Source organism: Peromyscus maniculatus, chromosome 7 (genome assembly GCF_049852395.1).
Source record: "Peromyscus maniculatus bairdii isolate BWxNUB_F1_BW_parent chromosome 7, HU_Pman_BW_mat_3.1, whole genome shotgun sequence".
In the NCBI taxonomy this organism is placed as follows: domain Eukaryota; kingdom Metazoa; phylum Chordata; class Mammalia; order Rodentia; family Cricetidae; genus Peromyscus; species Peromyscus maniculatus.
In genome coordinates, this window is record NC_134858.1 from 4,441,762 (window position 1) to 4,464,128 (window position 22,367).

General features: G+C 40.0%; 1 protein-coding gene across 4 annotated transcripts in view; it reads right to left on the reverse strand.

The window, feature by feature from the left end:
- Dync2h1 (dynein cytoplasmic 2 heavy chain 1) overlaps positions 1-22,367 on the reverse strand; it is a 237,405-nt gene that overhangs the window by 148,774 nt on the left and 66,264 nt on the right. For 3 of the 4 annotated variants that reach the window (XR_013052597.1, XM_006983760.4, XM_006983761.4), the window contains exons 47-52: positions 21,869-22,036; positions 5,926-6,056; positions 4,462-4,710; positions 3,582-3,690; positions 3,148-3,261; positions 1,651-1,793 (exon numbers count right to left, since the gene is read on the reverse strand). Coding sequence is in view for 3 of the 4 variants with exons in the window: in XM_006983760.4 (XP_006983822.2) it covers positions 1,651-1,793; positions 3,148-3,261; positions 3,582-3,690; positions 4,462-4,710; positions 5,926-6,056; positions 21,869-22,036 (914 nt within the window). In the remaining variant the exon portion in view is untranslated. The remainder of the gene's footprint in view (positions 1-1,650; positions 1,794-3,147; positions 3,262-3,581; positions 3,691-4,461; positions 4,711-5,925; positions 6,057-21,868; positions 22,037-22,367) is intronic. The other variant, XM_016002328.3, reaches the window with a different exon arrangement.

The window sequence follows — 22,367 nt, forward strand, 5'->3', positions numbered from 1 at the left end:
GACATGATATGTATTTCTATTATACAAAAATAAGCAAGCGATTGGGAGTATGAATATTATTCAACGCACAATGTCTAAGGTTGATTCAGACAAAGTAAAATAAGTGGACTGTAGTTAGAACGGTGCTATAAACTCACACATTAAAATCAATTTGGGTTGCCTACCCTTCCACTTTGCCCCCCAACCCACCCCTCCTCTGTATTTGCTCAGAAAGGAGTAAGCCTATGGGCGTCAGCAAAACGTGGCACGTCAAGCTGCCACAGGACAAGCACCTCCCCTGTATTAAGGCTGGAACAAGCAATCCAGCACAAGGAGTGGGTCCAAGAGCTCGTCAAGGCACCAGGGGCAGCACCTGCTCCTGCTATGATATCACTCTGTAGGCTGTGAATGTGTCGCTCTGATTTGATGGATAAATAAAACACTGATTGGCCAGTAGCCAGGCAGGAAGTATAGTATAGGCGGAACAAAGAGAGAGGAGAAGGCTGGGAAGAAGAAGGCAACACCAGCCAGCCATCCAGGGAGCAACATGTAATGGAACACAGGTAAAGCCATGGAACACGTGGCAATATATAGATTAACAGAAATGGGCTGAGTTTAAGTAGTCTAGTCAGTGGTAGGCCTGAACTAATGGCTGAGCAATTTTAAATAATATTAGCCTGTATGTGTTTATTTGGGTCTGAGTGGCTGCAGGACTGGTAGGTGAGAGAGATTTGTCTTGACCATGGGCCAGGCAGGACTGGAGAAAATTCCAACTACATGCTCTCACGTTCAGGAGTCACACAAACAGACCAAGCAACACAACTGTCTCATATATGCAGAGGGCCCAGGGCAGTCCCATGCAGGCTCCCTGGTTGTTGGTTCAGACTCTGTGAGTTCCTATGAGCCAGGCTAGCCATTTCTGTGGGTTTTCCTGCAATGTGCCTGGCCCCTACCTCCCAGGCTCCCATAATCCCTCAGCCGTCTCCTCAGCAGGATTCCCTGAGCTCTGGCCACCATGGGTGTCTGAATCTACCTTCATCAGTCACCAGATGAAGGCTCTAAGACGACAACTGGGGTAGTCACCAGTCCGATCACAGGGATGGCCAGTTCAGGCTATGCATCCACCACTGCCAGGAGTCTTAGCTGGGGCTGTCCTTGTAGATTAATGGGAGTTTCCCTTGCATCAGGCTTCTACCCGACCCCCTAAGGCCCCTTTCCAGTCATCCCTCTCAGCACTCTCCCCCTCCACCCACCCCCCAACCCTCAATTTCTCATGCTCACAAGCTCCCAATCCATCCAGCAGATCTCTTCTATCCAGCCCCTCAACGTGCTTTTCAAAAAGTACTTAAATTTTTAAATTTTCACTTTGTAAAATTCTTACTGTACATTTTTTAAATTCTAGGCTAGCACCTGTTAGGCTAATAAATCCAAGGCATAAAATTTAAAAAGATAACTATCTCTTTATTCCATTAAAATTTCTATACTCAACTAAAAGTTTCCATCTAAAATTCTATATTCAACTAAACTATCATTGGAATAGAAGGAAAACAGAGATGCTTCCAGACACAGTAGAAATGCCTAGTGCCTCGGCTAAGCTAAAGTTCAAACCAGCACCAAAGACAAACTGTGAAAGTAACACCAAGTAGAACAAGCTTCAAGGTCAGAACACACCTTCTTCATGCTGCTGTCGGACCAGCCCTCCATCCACAGCACCTGGCATTTCTTATGCAAAGCTGGATTACTCTCACAGTTTATTATGAAGTTCATATTTGCAGAATCCATAATCAAGACAACATGCAAGTTTTGTTGAATTCCTGAAAAACAGGAGAAACTATAATCATGGAAAATTACGAGAACAACTATAAATCAAAGAACTTTTATTTATAGACTGGTTTTATGATAAACATTTTTTTTTTTTTTTGGAAATGAAACAGTAGGAGCTGCTTATGGGAAAGAGCAAACTACAAAGTAATATTAAGGCAAGAATTTTACACTGGTTAAAAAAAAACTACTTGCTTCTTCAAGAAGTGGCCCCTGGTAGACTTCCTAAGATCCAGTATCTGGCCCCACACCCGTGGAAACAAGGACAGCACTGACTGGATTCAGTGGGTTACAAAAAGACAGCATCAAGTTGGGAGTGGGGTGTGGTAGAGGAGCCTAGGAGTTAGATGGGGAGCAGAAAGTTGCTATCATCAAGATACATGGTATAAGTGTATCAAATTCTCAAAGAATGAATAAAAAATATCTGCACACATGCAGGTTTGTCACAGATGCTAAGAAAAAGATTCATAAAGATATCATATAAAAATGGCTGGGTACTGTGACTTATGCTTTTAAAAGTTTCTACTTTATTTCCACAGTGCACAAGGAAGTGGTTTTGTATAAAGGGATGTCTTATTTAAGACAAGATCTACTACTATAGTTAGTATAATATGACTAAGTGAAAATATAAACAGCAAGGTTGGTATTCCAAAAATATCACTGCAATTCCAACATTGCCCTCATAAAATTTCCTAAGATATTGTTATTACAGGCTTCTTCTGTGCTACTTTCTAAAATCTGCAGGAAAAAATAACAGAAGAGGTGTTAATGATCAAAGAACCCTAAATTTAAGATACCTTTGCAATCTAGTGAAAAATTAAGACAAATTAAATTGTGGAGAGCCTAGGAAGTCCTGAGTGAATGTTACTGCTTAACAAGTACACAGCCATGTCAAGGACCAATGTCTCAGGCCCATGAGAAATTGGCAAAGCCTTACCCCCTACCTGGGTCAGGCTTAGAGTGATGGCAAATTCTTTCTCAGGTCTAAGTGCAAATGTTGACTATGTACAAAGGAATGAATGTTTACAAATGACTGAGCAGTATGTGCAGAACTAGTAACTGCACCTCCTACCTAGGCTAGCCAACTCTAACTCCTGTGCTGAGCATGAGACTCACACTGAGGACCTGGGTACTGTACAACAGGTACTACTCCACTAAAGCAAGCATGGCCTACCTTCCCCATTTCTCTGTGCAGCTATTTGTCATTTACTATGTTTACTGTTTTCTTCATTCCCTCCCCACCTCTAATCAGGCCAAGGTGCCAAGCTGTACACAACACCCTATTAAATCATATTTATTTCGCTCCAACCAGAAGGTACACTTAGTGATGAACTCTCCGCCTCTTACTGTATGTGAAGTAATTGAAGACTGGTCCAAAGAAACCGTCCTGGGAAGCCTGATCTTTCAAAGGCGACAGCAAAGGCTCGAGCTCTTCCAGCGTGTACAGTCCAGGGACCTCGCCTGTGGAAGAATATCACATTTCTTTTTTCCTTTGACTAGCATATACCAGTTCAAAACCAATTTTACATACGAAATGCTTTTCAATTTTTACTTTAAATTTTTTCTGTTCAGTCATTACCAGAAGTATTAACAATAACTTTTACATATTCTTGGTTTTACAAAGTTTGAGATCTCAATTCTTCAGTCATAACCATGTGTCAGCTCTTATGACCTTAGTAACAACTATGTTCAAGGTTCCCTGCAGTATTTTATACAGTAACTTTAATTGGATAATTTTTACAACAGTACTTATATTTGCTTCATAGAAACCATTCACTTGCCTGAAGACAAAAGGCTATTGATCATCTCCAAAAATGTAGGATGTACAAACTGGTAATCCTCAAGAAGTAAAACTACCTGCTGTGCCTCAATCCCCGCCAGATGCAGCACCTGCAAAACAAGGGGAAGACCAGTCCTCTTGGTGACTTTTGGAGCAGTTAAAGATTACAACCTTTGGCTGGCATGGCAACATAACAAGATACCCTTGAACACAGTCTGAAGAGTGAAACAGATAGTGTGCCTGTGAGGTGGCCATGGCACACCACAAATTCCAGTAGAGGGGTTCTCTCCACAAGGAAGTGACTATAACGCATTTGTCTATTTACAAGTCTGTTGGTTTGATGTTACTGCTGGCATTGTTTCTGAGACACAGCATCTTGCTATGTGACTCAGGCTGGCCTTGAATTTGCCAGGATCTTGCTGCCTTTTCCCCCCAAGTGTCCACACCTAGCTTACTTAGTGCCTATTTACCAACTTATTTATAACTGAGAAACAGAAAGAAAATTATATTTGACCTGTATTATTTGGAAAGTAAAGTCATCCATAACTATTACTTGAAGAAAAATTTATTGTAGAAGTCACTTAAGCAAAAACTAGATCGTTTTCATAAGTTTACTCTTTCTACACAGATTATATATATATATATATATATATATATATATATATATATATATATATATTCCTACTTATCAACCAACTTGACATCCCATAGTCTCAGATGCCCACAACCTGGATATCCTAACAGGAATCTCCCAGGTACAGATGAAAATTTATGGGGAAAACAAAATTAAAAGAAAAATGTGTTACATGTAGGAGTCTAACTAGCTTTAATAATCAGTGAGATTTAAAACCAAATAAAGGAAAACAGTGTCCACAACTCACATGTTTGAGATCATTCCTGAACTGCTTTGGCTCATAGCCTCTGGAAATCTTTGGGGAGAAGAGCACTGCACCATGCATGTGACTGACGACAGACGTGACAGTCCGCCGCCCCACACCACTTCGTCCTGCCAACAGAAGCGAGCCTCCAGGGAAACTTAGCACTCTGTCTATCCTAGACATATATTCCAGAACTTCTTGGAAAAGTAAAATATCTAAATTCTGGTTATCTCGTCCATAGTGAATAAGACCCTTTGAAAAACAAAAACAGATTTTATAATTAATGTAATTTCTAATTATATAATAAAAATGTTACTTTTCTGGGGCTGGAGAGATAGTTCAGAAGTCTTGCTGGATCTGGGTTTTGTTCCCAGCATCCTCATGGCCTATAACTCCAATTCCAGGGGGATCTGATTCATTCTTCTGGCCTTCACAGCTCCTGCATGCACATGATGCACATACTCTCATGCAGTACACACACACACACACACACACACACACACACACACACACACACACAAATAATAATAATAATGATGATGATGATGATAATATATCTTTTTTAAAATATTAGAGTAAGATATATTTTGACAATATTACATTTTATTTCACATCTAAAATTTTACTGCATAATAACCCAACTTTGTAGGTTTATAACAAACTCATGTCAAACAAGTTCAAGGGTGCCCAAAATTCAACTAGCTTTGGACAACACTGCAGCTGAACTGGGGTTTGGTTCCCAGTATACATGTAAGGTCTCTCACAACAGCCGACCTCTAGCTCGGGTGGACCTGACACCTTCTTCTGGCTTCCCGGGGTACCCACAAGCATATGTTACACACAATAAAAAAGATGTATATATATACATGCCTCACTGTTTCTTCTTCTTCCTTACAACTAAACTGAGAGTGAGTGAGGGAGGAGTATAAGGAAAAACGGGGAGAAGAGAAGAGGGGGAAGGGCAAAAGGAAGACCAGGAAGAAAAACTGCACAGGAGACCAAGATTCAGAATCTCTAGCCCTCACATGGTGACCTGACTCTGATGGTGCCACCCTGGAGCCCACCCATTTTCTCTTTCATCAAGTGACTGTAATATTGAGGTGTGACACTCATCATTCCAGGGATGTTTCCCAGTCACTATTCTCATTGCTATCCCAATGCCAACACCATCTTTAAAAAGATATCTTAGTAATTTTTACATGCATCTGTCTGTCTAGTAATGTCTGACAAATACCTTAACTTACTATCATAACCATATCTTACTCCAAACGTGATTCCCATAGCTTCTTTTTTTTTTTTTTTTTTTTTTTTGGATTTTCAAGACAGGGTTTCTCTGTGTAGCTTTGCAGACTGTCCTGGAACTCACTTTGTAGACCAGGCTGGCCTCGAACTCACAGAGATTCACCTGCCTCTGCCTGCCCAGTGCTGGGATTAAAGGCATGCACCACCACCGCCTGGCTCCCATACCTTCTTAATGACATCCTTCAGGTCTGCAGAGGTCAGTTTGCCAAGTGGTTTCCCGTGTGGAGGTAATGGCTGTCCTGGAACTGTCTTTGCTCCTGAGCTATGCCGGGCTCCCCATGTGACATAGTAGCTATCTGCAGAGAAGATGAGGTTGACATATATCACAGTGATGAGTGAATCAGCTGCCCCATTATTTACTAAATTATGTTTAGTTACTCAGTCCAAATAAAGTTGTCTCCAGAAATACAAAGGTAGAATACACTAAATGAATTAACATAATACTTAGAAGATCCATAAAATCAGGAAAGATACTAAAATCACAAATTATAATACCAAATCAGCATTGAGAACTAGCTAAATACTTCCATTATGTTTCTTATCTACTTTTTAAACTTTTTAAATATATTTATGATTTGAAAATTTCATCCATTTATTAATGTTTTGTTCATATTGATCCCCATGCCTTCCTCCAACTCCCCTTAGTACTTTTAACCCATTTTTCTTCCAATCTCACATCCTCTTTTTCTTGTTTTCTTACTAATAACTCAGGGACTGAGTGCTGCCAATGTGCATGCGTATGTAGTTATCCACATGAGCATGGCAAACCCGTGGCACATCCCCAGTGAAAGCGCCTTTCCTTCACCTCCACCAACTCCATCAAGGCTGGGGCTACAAGGGTTCTTCCCCAACTCATGCTGGAATTCAAAAGCACGGACCACCACTTTCACACCAAGTGGCTTCCTTCTAACTTTCCTGTTACTCCCTAATCTACATATTGTTTCTCTCACTTGCTTTACCATAAGTGCAATTACTAATACTGCCAATGTGAAATAATCTAGAGTCACCTAGGAAACCAGCCTTTATGACTGTTTATGTGGAATTTGCTGGATTAGATTAAGAGAAGTGGGTGGGCAGCACCATCCCTTGAACTAAGGTCTTGGATAACATTCAAAAGGAAGCACGCAAGCAGAACACTAGCAGCCATAGCTCTCTGCCTCCTGACTACGGCTGCACTGTGACCAGCAGCCACCCTGACTTCCCTGCCATGATGGTCCCTGAAATGCTGAGCCAAAACAAACCCTTGCACACATTGCTATTGCCAGGTATTCTGTCATATCAAAAAAAAAGTAACTAATAAAATCTTCACACAGACTCGGCCAGCTCTGAGTAGACCAGGAGGTGAGTCTAGCCTCTAGCCAATCAATCCATGCCCTCAAACCCCCACCCATTGCAGTCCCAGCTACAGGCCAGCAGGCAGAACTCCAGCAAGCAGGTCGGACTACCACCATCCCCCACCTGACCCTGAAGTCTACAAGCCTCACCCCACCCCACATACCAACCCACCCTCTAAGATCACAGTTGCTCCCTGAGACATAGACTCCACCAGCTCCCACTGAACCAAAAGCTCTGATTGGTCCAAGAGCTCCCATTGAAACAATATTGCCAATTGGACCTAAAGAGGCTTCCTCAGACACTGACACCACTTGCAGTGACTGGAGGAAGAGATGGGTAAATGCCAGTACAAAACTACATTCAACAACATAAAGAGTAATATGGCACCAACAGAACCTAGTGGTTCTATATCAGCAAGACCTGAAAATCCTAACACAGAAGAAACAAAACAAATCGACTGTAAAAATGACTTTGAGATGATGATAGGGGAGCTGGAGAGATGGCTCAGAGGTTAAGAGCACTGACTGCTCTCCCAGAGGTCCTGCGTTCAATTCCTGGCACCCACATGGTGGCTCAAAACCATCTGTAACAAGTTCTGGTGCCCTCTTCTGGCCTGCAGTCATACATGCTGTATGAGAGAGAGAGAGAGAGAGAGAGAGAGAGAGAGAGAGAGAGAGAGAGAGAGAGAGAGAGAGAGAGAGAGAGAAAGAAAGAAAAAGAGAAAGAAAGGGAGGGAGGGAGGGAAGAAAAAGAAAGAAAGGAAGGAAGGAAGGAAGGAAGGAAGGAAGGAAGGAAGGAAGGAAGGAAGGAAGGAAGGAAGGAAGGAAGGAAGGAAGGAAGGAAGAAAGAAAGAAGATAGAAACCTTTAAAGAGGAAATGAAAATGCCCTTAAATAAATAGAGGAAAAGACAAACAAAAAAATGGAAGAAATCATTGTAAGGGAACGAAAAGATATTATGACTCAAATGGACTTAATAGATATCTACAGAACATTCCACCCTAACATAAAAAGATATACATACCTTCTTCTCAGCACCCAATGGAACTTTCTCTAAAATCTATACATACTCAGTCACAAAGCAAACTTCAACAGATACAAAATAACTGGAATAAGCACCTGTATTTTTTCGGACCACCATGGCTTAAAGTTAGATTTCAACAACAATAAAAACCACAGAAAGCCTACAATCTCATGGAAACTGAATAATGCTTAACTGAATTACCAATGGGTCAAGGAAGAAATAAAGAAAGAAAGAAATTAAAGATATCCTAGAATTCAAAGAAAATGAATGTACAACATACCCAAACTAATGGGACACTATAAAAGCAGTGCTAAGAGGAAAATTCATGGCACTAAATGCCCACATAAAGAAGATGGAGATATCTCACACTATCAACTAAATAGTACATCTGAAAGCTCTAGAACAGAAAGAAGCAAACTCACCCAGGAGGAATAGATGCCAGGAAATAATCAAGTTGAGAGCTGAAATCAATAAAATAGAGACAAAGAACAATACAAAGAATCAATGAAACAAAGAGTTGGTTCTTTGAGAAAATCAACAAGATAGAAAAACCCTTATCCAAACTAACCAAAAGGCAGAGAGAGAACATCCAAATTAACAAAATCGGAAATGAAAAGGGAGACATAACAACAGACAATGAGAAACTCCAGAGGATTATCAGCTCATACTTCAAAAACCTGTACTCCACAAAATTAGAAAATCAAAAAGAAATGGACAATTTTTTTGAATAGGTACCACATACCAAAGTTAAATCAAGAACAGATGAACTATTTAAATAGACTAATAACCCCTAAGGAAATACAGTCATTAAAAGTCTCCCAACCAAAAAAAAAAAAGCCTAGGACCAGATGTTTTTAGAGCAGAATTCTACCAGATTTTCAAAAAAGAGCTATTATTAATACTCTTCAAATTATTCCACATAACAGAAACAGAAGGAACACTACCAAACCCTTTTTATGAGGCTACAGTTACCCCAAAACCCAAACCACACAAAGATGCAACAAAAAAAGAGAATTACAGACCAATCTCCCTCATGAACATTGATGCAAAAATACTCAATAAAATATTGGCAAACCGAATCCAAGAACACATTAAAAAAATTATCCACTATGACCAAGTAGGCTTCATCCCAGAGATGCAAGGACAGTTCAATGTACAAAAATAAGTCAATGTAATATACCATATAAACAAACTGAAAGAAAAAAAAACCATATGATCATCACATTAGATGCTGAAAAAGCCTTTGACAAAATCCACCACCCATTCATGATAAAGGTCCTGGGGAGATCAGGAATACAAGAAACATAACTAAACATAATAAAGGCAATTTACAACAAGCTGACAGGCAACATCAAAGTAAATGGAGAGAAACTCAAAGCAATTCCACTAAAATCAGGAACAAAGCAAGGCTGTCTGCTCTCCCCATACTTATTCAATACAGTACTTGAAGTTCTAGCTAGAGTAATAAGACAACAAAAGGAGATCAAGGGGATATAAACTGGAAAGGAAGAAGTCAAACTTTCACTATTTGTAGATGATATGATAGTATGCATAAGTGACCCCAAAAATTCTACTAGGGAACCCCTACAGCTGATAAACACCTTCAGTAATGTGGCAGGATACAAGATTAACTCAAAAAATCAGTAGCCCTCCTACATACAAATGATAAATGGGCTGAGAAAGAAATGAGAGAAACATCACCCTTTACAATAGTCACAAATAATATAAAATACCTTGGGGTAAGTCTAACTAAGCAAGTGAAAGACCTGCATGATAAGAACTTTAAGTCTGTGAAGAAAGACATTAAAGAAGATATCAGAAAATGAAAAGATCTCCCATGCTCATGGATCAGTAGGATTAACACAGTAAAAATGCCCATCTTACCAAAAGCAATCTACAGATTCAATGCAATCCCCATCAAAATACCAACACAATTCTTCAAAGACCTGGAAAGAATAATACTCAACTTCATATGGAAAAACAAAAAACCCAAGATAACTAAAACAATCCTGTATAATAAAGCCACCTCTGGAGGCATCACCATCCTTGACCTCAAGCTCTACTATAGAGCTATAGTAATAAAAACACTTGGTATTGGCATAAAATCCAACATGTGGACCAATGGAACCAAATTAAAGACCTTGACATTAATCCACACACCTATGAATACTTGATTTTTGACAAAGAAGTCAAAACTGTACAATGGAAAAAAGAAAGCATCTTCAACAAATAGTACTGGCATAACTGGATGTCAACATGTAGAAGATTGCAAATAGATCCATATCTATTGCCATGCACAAAACTCAAGTCCAAGTGGATCAAAGACCTCAACATAAATCCAGTTACACTGAACTTGATAGAAGAGAAAGTAGGAAGTAGTCTTGAATGCACTGGCACAGGAGACCACTTCCTAAATATAATACCAGTAGCACAGACACTAAGAGCAACAGTTACTAAATGGGACTTCCTGAAACTGAGAAGCTTTTGTAGAGCACGGGACATAGTAAGACGAAACAACAGCCAACAGAATGGGAAAACCCACATCTGACAGAAGTCTGAAATCCAAAACATATAAAGAATTCAAGAAATGAGACATCAAAATACTGAACAATCCAATTAAAAAATGGGCTATAGAGCTGAACAGAGAATTCTCACCAGAATCTCAAATGGCTGAAAGACACTTAAGGAATTGCTCAGCATCCTTAGTCATTAGGGAAATGCAAACCAAAACAACTCTGAGATATCATCTTACACTGGTTAAGATGGCTATGATCAAAAACACTGATGACAGCTTATGTTGGAGAGGATGTGGAGCAAGGGGGACACTCCTCCACTGTTGGTAGGAATGCAAACTTGTACAGCCACTTTGGAAATCAGTATGGCAGTTTCTCAGAAAACTGGGAATCAATCTACCTCAAGACCCAGCTATACCACTCTTGGGCATAGACACAAGGAATGCTCAATCATACCACAAGGACACATGATCAACTATGTTCACAGCATTATTATTTGTAATAGCCAGAACCTGGAAACAACCTAGATGACCCTCAACTGAAGAATGGATAAAGAAAATGTGGTACAAATACACAATGGAGTACTACTCAGAAGTAAAAAAATAATGACATCATGAAATCTGCAGACAAATGGAAGGAACTAGAAAATATCATCCTGAGTGAGGTAACCCAGACTCAGAAGGACAAACATGGTATGTACTCACTCATAAGTGGATACTAGATGTAAAGCAAAGGATAATCAGACTACAACCCACAGCTCCAGAGGAGCTAACTAACAAGAAGGACCCAAAGAGGGATGCATGGATTTCCCTGGGAAGGAGAAATAGATGAGCTCTCCATGAGGGGATGAGGGGGGAATGGAGGATAGGGGATGGTGGATGAGAACATAAGGGTATTGGATGATCAAGCTGGAACAGGGATGGAGTGGTAGATCAATGAAAGAGATACCATGAGAGAGAGAGACATCATGGGGATAGGGAGAAACCGGGTGCTAGGGAAGTTCCCAGGATCCGCAAGGATGACCCCACTTTAGACTACTAGCAATAGTGGAGAGGGTGCCTGAACTGGCCTACTCCGGTAATCAGACTGATGAATACCCTAACTGTCATCATAGAGCCTCTATCCAGTAACAGATGGAAGCAGATGCAGAAATCTACAGCCAAACACCAGGCTGAGCTCCAGGAGTCCAGTTGAAGAGAGAGAAGAGGGATTCTATGAGTGAGGGGCATCAAGATTATGATGGGGAAACCTACAGAGACAAGCAAACCAAACTAGTGGGAACTCATGAACTGTGGACCAATAGCTGTGGAGCCTCCATGGAACTGGACTAGGCCTTCTGCATAAGCAAGACAGTTGTTTACCTTCACCTGCTTAAGGGGCCCCCTGGCAGTGGGATCAGGATCTGTCCTTGATGTATGAGTGGGCTTTTTGGAGCCCAGTGGGAGTCCTTACACAACCTTCTTCAGGGGGAGGGGCTTGGACTTGCCTCAACTGAATGTACCAGGCTCTGCGGACTCCCCATGGGAGTCTTTGCCTTAGGGGTGGGTTGCAAGGGAAGGGTGAGGGTTGGGAGGTGGTAGGTAAGGGGGATCTGTGGTTGGTATGTAAAATGAATAGAAAATTTCCTAGTAATAATAAAAGAAAAAACAAGAAATATAAATGAAAAAATACAATGAAAAAAAAAAAGCAAATCACATAATATTTGTAAAATGAAAATACCTTACATAAAACTGACAAAACACAAAATGTTCCCTATGAAAGAATAGGGATTAATTGATATCACCGAGGGTCCTAACTTCTAAAATAAGGAAAAGTTAATAAGCAAAGTTTAATTAGAAATCAATAAAACCCCAATTTCTCTTTGATTTACAGGAATATTCACATTATCTTAGAAAGAAATTGGACTCAGCATTTGACTGAACTTGTCCCTTTTTTCCTCCTCCTAAGTTTAGTTTTCCTGTGCACCAGCATCACAGTCACTTTCCCTACTGAGGCCTAAGCAACCAAGTTCCTCCTGCCTTCATCATCTTCTTTCTTCCTGTGCAGTGTGTGAAGTCTACCTGCAAATCCACACTGTGGTGGTTTGAATGATAATCGCCCCACAGGCTCATAGGGAGTGGCGCTAGTAGGAGGTATGGCCTTGTAGGAGGTATAGGGTTGTTGGAGAATTGTGTCACTGGGGGCAGGCTCTGAGGTCTCAGATGCTCAAGCCAGGCCCAAAGTGGCAGTCTATTCCTGCTGCCTGCAGATCAAAAATTCTAAGCTCCATATCTAGGGAGGCCTGCCCCAGGACTCATCCCTGGGCCCAAGCCATTCCCGGGGAACACCTGCCCAACTCGGCCCCAGTTGCCATCCAGCTGGCAGGGCTCCTGTGGGAAGGTCTCCCTTCTCCAAGACTCCCCAGCAGACCCTGCAATCTACACGCCCTGGCCCCACACCCATCGGCCCAAGACCCCCACCAATTCCTGAGGCTTGGAAGCCAACCCCCAGCTCTCATCTGGCCCAGAGAGAGAGAGAGCTCTCACTGCACAAAGAGCTGTCATTGGACCAAGAGTTACCTCAGGAGACAGGGAATTTGCCAGCCCTCATTAGACCAAGAGTGGCTTTCTGAGATATAGAATCTGCAACCTCTCATTAGACCAAGAGAGGCTTCCTGAAACGCCAAATCTGTCAGCTCTGACTGGACCAAGAGCCCTGATAAGATGAAGAACGAATCCGTGAGTCACAGAATCAACTAGCTTGGATTGACCCAAGAGCAGCTCCCTGAGACACAGAAGCTGCCTGCTCCAATTAGACCAAGAGCTAAGATTAGACCCAGAGGGGCCCCCTGAGACACAGACACAACAAACAGAGTGGACCAACAGTAACTCGCTCAGACACAGGCACCTCCTATACCCATTAGAGAAGGAGATGGGAAGACATCAAGGCAGAAGTACATACAACAACATAAAGAGCAATATAGCATCACCAGAACCTAGCTCTCCTCCAACAGAAAGACCTGAACATCACAAGGTAGAAGAAGAAAGCAACCTTAAGAATAGCATCATGAAGATGCTAGAGGCCTTAGAAGAAAAAATGAAAAATGAAATTGAGGAAAAGATAAACAAAAAAGTGGAGGAAATCAATAAAGAAATTGAGAAAAAGTCAAACAAAAAATGGAAAGAAATCTATGAAGAACTAGAGGAAAAGACAAATTAAAAAGTGGAAGAAAACAATAAATCCCTTAAAGAAAGCCATGAAAAAGCAATGAAACATGTGAGGTCAACAGTTCAAGACATGAAAGGGGAAATAGAAAAAATGAAGAAGACACAAACAGAGGGAATGCTGGAAATAGAAAATCTGAGTAAATGAACAGGAAACACAGATGCAAGAATAACCAATAGAATACAAGAGATGGAAGAGAGGATCTCTGGAATAGAGTATACAATAAAGGAAATGGATTCGTCACTCAAAGAAAATACCAATGTCAAAAAAATGTCATAACACAAAATGTCCAAGAAATCTGGGACACCATGAAAAGACCAAACCTAAGAACAATTAGGGATAGAGGAAGGAGAAGAATACCAACTCAAAGGCACAGAAAATATATTCAACAAGATCATAGAAGAAAACTTTCCCAACTTAAAGAAGGAAATGCCTATGAAGATACAAGAAGCCTATAGAACACCAAACAGACTAGACCCCAAAAAACAGTCCCCTTGCCACATAATAATTAAACAACTAGACGTACAGAATAAAGAAAGAATATTAAGAGCAGCAAAGGAAAAAGGCCAAGTGACTGATAAAGGCAAACCCATAAGAATAACATCCAATTTCTCAATGGAGACTTTGAAAGCCAGAAGGACCTGGACAGATATAATGCAGACACTAAGAGACCATGGGTGCCAGCCTAGATTAATATACCCAGCAAAACTTTCAATCATCATAGATGGAGTAAACAAGACATTCCAAGACAAAGCCAGATTTAAACAATACCTATCCACAAATCGAGCCCTACAGAAAGCACTAGAAGGAAAATTCCAACCTAAGGAAGTCAGATACACCCACGAAAACACAGGCAATAGATAACACCACAGCAGGAAACCCCAAAGAGGAGAAGTACACACACACTACCACCAAAAGATAACAGGTATGAACAATCACTGGTCATTAATATCAATGGACTTAATTCACCTATAAAAAGACACAGGCTTACAGAATGGATACAAAAGCAAGACCCATCTTACTGCTGCATACAAGAAACACACCTCATATTCAAATGTAGACACTACCTAAGAATAAAAGGCTGGGAAAAAAAACTTTCCAATTAAATGGTCTTAAGAAGCAAGCTGGTGTAGCCATCCTAATATCCACCAAAATAGACCTCAAAATAAAATCAATCAAAAGAGATCAAGAAGGACATTATATACCCATCAAAGGAAAAATCCCCCAAGATGAAGTTTCAATTCTGAACATTCATGCCCCAAACAAAAGGCACACACATATGTGAAAGAAACATTACTAAAGCTTAAACCACATATAAAACCCCACACATTAATAGTGGGAGCCTTCAATACCCCATTCTCACCACTGGACAGATCTGCCAAATCAAAACTTAACAGAGAAATAAAGGATTTAACTGATGTTATGACTCAAATGGAATTAATTGATATCTATAGAACATTCCACCCTAACACAAAAGAATATACCTTCTTCTCAGCACCCCATGGAACTTTCTCTAAAATCGACCACATACTTGGCCACAAAGCAAATCTCAACAGATACAAAACAATTGGAATAAGCTCCTGCATTCTATCAGACCACCATGGTTTAAAGTTAGATTTCAACAACAACAACAATTACAGAAAGCCTACAATCTCATGGAAACTGAATAATGCTCAACTGAATCACCAATGGGTCAAGGAAGAAATAAAGAAATTAAAGACTTCCTAGAGGTCAATGAAAATGAAGACACCACATACCCAAACTAATGGGACGCTATGAAAGCAGTGCTAAGAGGAAAATTCATAGCACTAAATGTCCACATAAAGAAGTTAGAGAAATCTCACACTAGTGACTTAACAGCACACCTGAAAGCTCTAGAACAAGAAGAAGCAAACTCACCCAGGAGGAATAGATGCCAGGAAATAATCAAATTGAGAGCTGAAATCAATAAAAATAGAAACAAAGAGAACAATACAAAGAATCAATAAAACAAAGAGTTGGTTCTTTGAGAAAATCAACAAGAAAGACAAGCCCTTATCCAAACTAACCAAAAGGCAAAGAGAGAACATCCAAATTAGCAAAATCAGAAATGAAAAGGGAGACATAACAACTAACACTGAGGAAATCCAGAGAATCATCGGGTCATACTTCAAAAACCTGTACTCCACAGAACTGGAAAATCTAAAAGAAATGGATAATTTTCTGGATAGGTACCACATACCAAAGTTAAATCAAGAACAGATGAACTACTTAAATAGACCAATAACCCCTAAGGAAATAGAAAGAATCATTAAAAGTCTCCCAACCAAAAAAAGCCCAGGACCATTTGGTTTCAACACAGAATTCTACCAGATCTTCAAAGAAGAGATAATACCAACACTCTTTAAGTTGTTCCACACAATAGAATCAGAAGGAACATTACCAAATTCCTTCTATGAGGCTACAACTACCCTGATTCTCAAGCCAAACGAAGATGCAACAAAGAAAGAGAACTACAGACCAATCTCTCTCATGAACATTGATGCAAAAATACTCAATAAAATACTGGCTAACCGAATCCAAGAACACATCAAAACAATTATCCACCATGATCAAGTAGTCTTCATCCCAGGGATGCAAGGGTGGTTCAACATACAAAAGTCTGTCAATGTAATACACCATATAAATAAACTGAAAAAAAAAAAAAAACCACATGATCATCACATTAGATGCTGAAAAGGCATTTGACAAAATCTAATACCCCTTCATGATAAAGGTCTTGGAAAGATCAGGAATACAGGGAACATAACTAAACAAAATAAAAGCAATTTACAGCAAGCCAACAGCCAACATCAAAGTAAATGGAGAGAAACTCAAAGCGATTCCACTAAAATCAGGAACAAGACAAGGTTGTCTACTCTCCCCATACTTATTCAATATAGTACTTGAAGTTCTATCCAGAGCAATAAGACAACATAAGGAGATCAAGGGAATACAAATTAGAAAGGAAGAAGTCAAGCTTTCACTATTTGCAGATGACATGATAGTTTACATAAGTGACCCCAAAAATTTGACCAAGGAACTCATATAGCTGATAAACACCTTCAGCAATGTAGCAGGATAAAAGATCAACTCAAAAAAATCATTAGCCCTCCTATATACAAATGACAAACAGGCTGAGAAAGAAATCAGAGATACATCATGCACAATAACCACAAATGATATAAAATATTTTGGGGTAACTCTAATTAAGCAAGCAACGGACCTATATAAGAAGAACTTTAAGTCCCTGAAAAAAGAAATTGAAGAGGATGTCAGAAAATGGAAAGATCTCCCATGCTCATGGATAGGTAGGATTAACATAGTAAAAATGGGAATCTTAACAAAAACAATCTACAGATTCAATGCAATCCCCATCAAAATACCAACACAATTCTTCACAGACCTGGAAAGAATAATACTCGACTTCACAAGGAAAAACAAAAAACCCACAATAGCCAAAAGAATCCTGTACAATAAAACAACCTCTGGAGGCATCACAATTCCTGACTTCAAGCTCTACTATAGAGCTACAGTAATAAAAACATTTGGTACTGGCATAAAAACCGACATGTAGACCAATGGAACTGAACTGAAGACCCTGACATTAATCCGCACACCTATGACCATATGATTTTCGACAAAGAAGCCAAAACTGTACAATGGAAAAAAGAAAGCATCTTCAACAAATGGTGCTGGCATAACTGGATGTCAACATGTAGAAGACTGCAAATAGATCCATATCTGTCACCGTGCACAAAACTTAAGTCCAAGTGGATCAAAGACCTCAACATAAATCCAGTTACTCTGAACCTGATAGAAAGAGAAAGTAGAGAAGTAGTCTTGAACACACTGGCACTGGAGATCACTTCCTAAATATAACACCAGTAGCACAGACAATGAGAGAAACAATCAATCAATGGGACCTCTTGAAACTGAGAAGCTTTTGTAGGGCAAAGGACACTTTCAACAAGACAAAAAACGACAGCCTACAGAATAGGAAAAGATCTTCACCAACCCCACATCTGACAGAGAGCTGATATCCAGAATATATCAAGAATTCAAGAAATTAGACATCAAAATAACCAGTCCAATTAAAAAAATAGGCTATAGAGCAAAACAGAGAATTCTCAACAGAAGAAGCTCAAATGGCTGAAAGACATTTAAGGAATTGCTCAACATTCTTTTTTGTTGCTGTTGGTTTTTTTTTGTTTGTTTGTTTTTTCCAAGACAGGGTTTCTCTGTGTAGCTTTGCGCCTTTCCTGGAACTCGCTTTGGAGACCAGGCTGGCCTCAAACTCACAGAGATCTGCCTGCCTCTGCCTCCCGAGTGCTGGGATTAAAGGCATGCGCCACCACCGCCTGAAAACATTCTTAATCATCAGGGAAATGCAAATTAAAGTGACTCTGAAATACCGTCTTACACCCGTCAAAATGGCTAAGATCAAAAACACTGAAGACAGCTTATGCTAGGGAAGATGTGGAGCAAGGGGAACACTCCTACACTATTGGTGGGAATGCAAACTTGTACAACCACTTTGGAAATCAATATGGCACTTTCTTAGAAAATTGGGAATCAATCTCCCTCAAGACCCAGCTATACCACTCTTGGGCATAGACACAAGGAATGCTCAATCATTCCACAAGGACACATCCTCAACTATGTTCATAAAAGCATTGTTTGTAATAGCCAGAACCTGGAAACAACCTAGATGCCCTTCAACTGGAATATGGATAAAGAAAATGTGGTACATATACACAATAGAGTACTACTCAGCAGAGAAAAACAATGAAATCATGAGGTTTGCCAATGGATGGATCTAGAAAAAATCATCCTGAGTGAGGTAACCCAGACTTGAAAGACAAACATGGTATGTACGCACTCATGAGTGGATACTAGATGTAATGCAAAGGATAACCAGACTGAAACGCAGAACTCCAGGGAGGGCTACCTAGTAAAAAGAAAACTAAGAAAGACACAGGGATCGCCCAATGACAGAGAAATGAATGAGATCTACATGAGCAAACTGGGGTTGAGTGGGAGTAATGGAGGGCAAGGGTCAGGGGAAAGAGAGCTTAGGGGAGTGGGAGGTCCCAGCTGGATCAGGAACAGAGTGGGAGAACAAGGAAAAAGATACCATGATAAATGAAGACCCCATGGGAATAGGAAGAAGCAGAGTGCTAAAGAGGTCCCCAGAAATCCACAATAGACTACCGGCAATGGTCGAGAGAAAGGCCGAGCTGATCTACTTTGGTGAGCGGATGGTGAAACACCCTAACTGTCATGATAGAACTCTCATCCAGTGACTGATGGAAACAGATGCAGAGATCCACGGCTAAGCCCCAGGTGGAGCTCCAGGAGTCCAATCAGTGAGAGAGAGAGGAGTGAGTATATGAACAAGAGATATTGAGACCATGATTGGAAAAAGCACAGGGACAAATAACCAAACTAGTGGAAAGACATGAACTATGAACCAATAGCTGAGGAGCCCCCATGGAACTGGATCAGGCCCTCTGGATAAGTGAGACAGTTGATTAGCTTGAACTGTTTAGGAGGCCCCTAGGCAGTGGGACCAGGACCTGTCCTTGGTGCATGAGCTGGCTTTTTGGAATCTAATGCCTATGCTGAGACACTTTGCTCAGCCTTGGTGTAGGGAGGAAGGGACTGGACCTGCTTGGACTGAATCTACCAGGCTGATTTGAATCCCCAGGGAAGACCCTGCCTTGGAGGAGATGGGAATGGGGGGTGGATTGGGGGGAAAGCTGGGGGGGGGGGGTAAGACGGGGGAATCTGTGGCTGATATGTAAAATTAAATTAATTATAAAATAATATAAAAAACACTCTCAGCTCCTTCTCCAGCACCATGTTTGCCTGTGTACCACCATACTCTGTGCCATGACGATAATGGACTAAATCTCTGAACTGTAAGCCAGCCCCAATTAAGTGGTTTCCTTTATATGCATTGCTATGGTCACAGTATCTCTTCAGAGCAATAAAACCCTAACTAAGACAGAAGTTAGCACCAACCTGGCAAGTAAATGTGACCCTATCTCATAATATAGCAACAGAAACCAACGGGAACACATAATTGCCAATGAAAAAGTTTAAAATTAAACATAAATTTAAATCATATTCCAGGTTTATATGCTGAGACTTGTGAAAAACACCAAATGCTTTCATGACATACTTGTGTTTGAATCTGAAGACCACAGAGTGAAGAAACCAACTCACTCCAAAAGAATATAAAGACTCAATGTAAGGCCTATCACAATCTTGTCACACTACATAGACAGAAATATGATCATCCCATGAGAAATAAGGCTACCTAATTTCAGCACTTATTATGCTTTAACTAGAGGAATCTACACAGTGTGGTTTAGGGAAAGATGGGGCACATGCATATCATTAGAACAGGTAAGATAAACAGAAGTAGACAAACAATATTGACAGGTCTTATTTCCTGCAATTTGTTGTTTTTCTCACCGCTGACTGTTGAAGAGACAGTTCTTTCTTCAGTGTGTAGTGTTGGCACATTTGTCAAAAGAAAAAACAGGATATTGCTATGATAGGCCTGACCATGCTTTTGTTTGGAGGAATGTGGACTTTGAAACTTTGGATAAGAAAAGCAGTTGAATGCTTTAAGCGCAGTTTAATGGCCTGTCTTAGTAGGAGCACGGGAGACAGCGGTGCTGAGTGATTTGAACTGAGGGGCCCAGCTCAAGAGGTTTCAGAGAAGAATATTTGTATGTGACCTAGAAATGGTTCTTCTGATATTTTGATGAAGAAGGTAGTTGCCTTTTATGCTTGTCCAAGAATTATTCCTGGGGTTAAATTGAAGAGATTTTATTAACTGTTTTAGCAGAGAAAAATAAAAAAAAAAAAACAGCCTATAATGGAACCTGTCATGCGGTTATAGTGTTCCCTTTCATGCCTTCCCACTTTCAATATTTCCACGGACTTGTAAAATGATGGCCCTGGGACCAACATCATATCTAGAAATATACAGTATCTAAGAGTATTTTGCATGAATACTCTTGTTTGTTAACACAGTGTCTAGCTGGATAACTGTTGCATTAGGCAACATTTCCATGTCTTTATCACATATGGTAGGCCTCACTGGAATGCTCTCCACTATATGCATGCTCCCATAGAAGTTTCCAATGTGCAAACTGGTTATGAAGTGGACACAGCTCTGAATGCAACATGGCCATTTACATGAAACTAAGGAAACTAGGAGTAAGCACAGACATGGTATCCTATTCTGGTGATATTATGGATAGCTACAGGGAAAACAAGGCTTTTCCTGTGAAACAAGAGGCATTATAATCCAGTGAGGAATTTCTCAATGACTTTTATGCTTCATATTTAAGCAGATACTAAAATTTCTTTTTAGGTTTTTCCTTTTTTTAGGCTTTTCATTTTTTAAAATAGGGTCTTACTACATAGCCCTAATTGGACTGGACCTGCTCTGTGGACAGGGCTGGCCTCAAACTTGCCACACTCTTGCTTCTGCCTATCAAGTGCTGGGATTACAGGTGTGTCCCCACAGCCAGGTACATTATTAGTGAAAATTCTATTGGAAAAACAACTTTGTATTACAAATATTGAACACACTTCTCAAGAAAGTACTTACTATATTTTGTTTGAATTATAGATGTAGAATTCTAGCAAAAATGGCAGGGCACCTTTCCTTTTGGGAAAGAAATTTTTTTAAAGATTTATCTATTTATTATGTATATAGTGTTCTGCCTGTATGTATCCCTGCAGGCCAGATGAGGGCACCAGATCTCACTACAGATGGCTGTGAGCCGCCATGTGGGTGCCGGGAATTGAACTCAGGACCTCGGGAAGAGCAGTCAGTGTTCTTAACCCCTGAAACATCTCTCCAGCCCTCCTTTTGGGAAAATTAAAATTGAAATTATCCGAAGTTTTATTTATTGAAACATGTATCATGTCAGAAACAAAATTTTAAAATACCCAGAACACTACACATTGACATGACCTCTCTTTGATTACCTGCCATGTTGTCTAGGATATCAGAGCCCCAGTCTCCTTGGAACACGGAAGTTAAAATGTTATCAAACAAATGCAGCTCCTTCACACCAACAATTTTGTCCCGAAACAATCGCCGGGCTTCGTAGGCTACAATTTCTAGCACATAATCTAATGGATGGTTGGAAGATCCTAAGAAAGGCAAAATTTTTCTTTAATTGTAGTGAGTCTTAAATTATTTTCAAGAGGTTGGTTTAACATAATATTTTGAAATAAATAGTGAGGATCTACATACCATAATTTTGGCAGCAGGTAAACAGAAGAAATAGAAAAACAGTTAAAATTCATTCCTTTAATAAATTGGTATGTTTTAAACACTATAGTTGTTCAATGCAATTACTATTTCCAATATAATAGTATAATAGTATAATTGTATAATAAAACTGGTTTGGGTATGAAAGAAAATGTTTTATCTTTTCTAAGATCAAATTTGTATAGTAATAAACAGGTTGGAAAAAGGAAT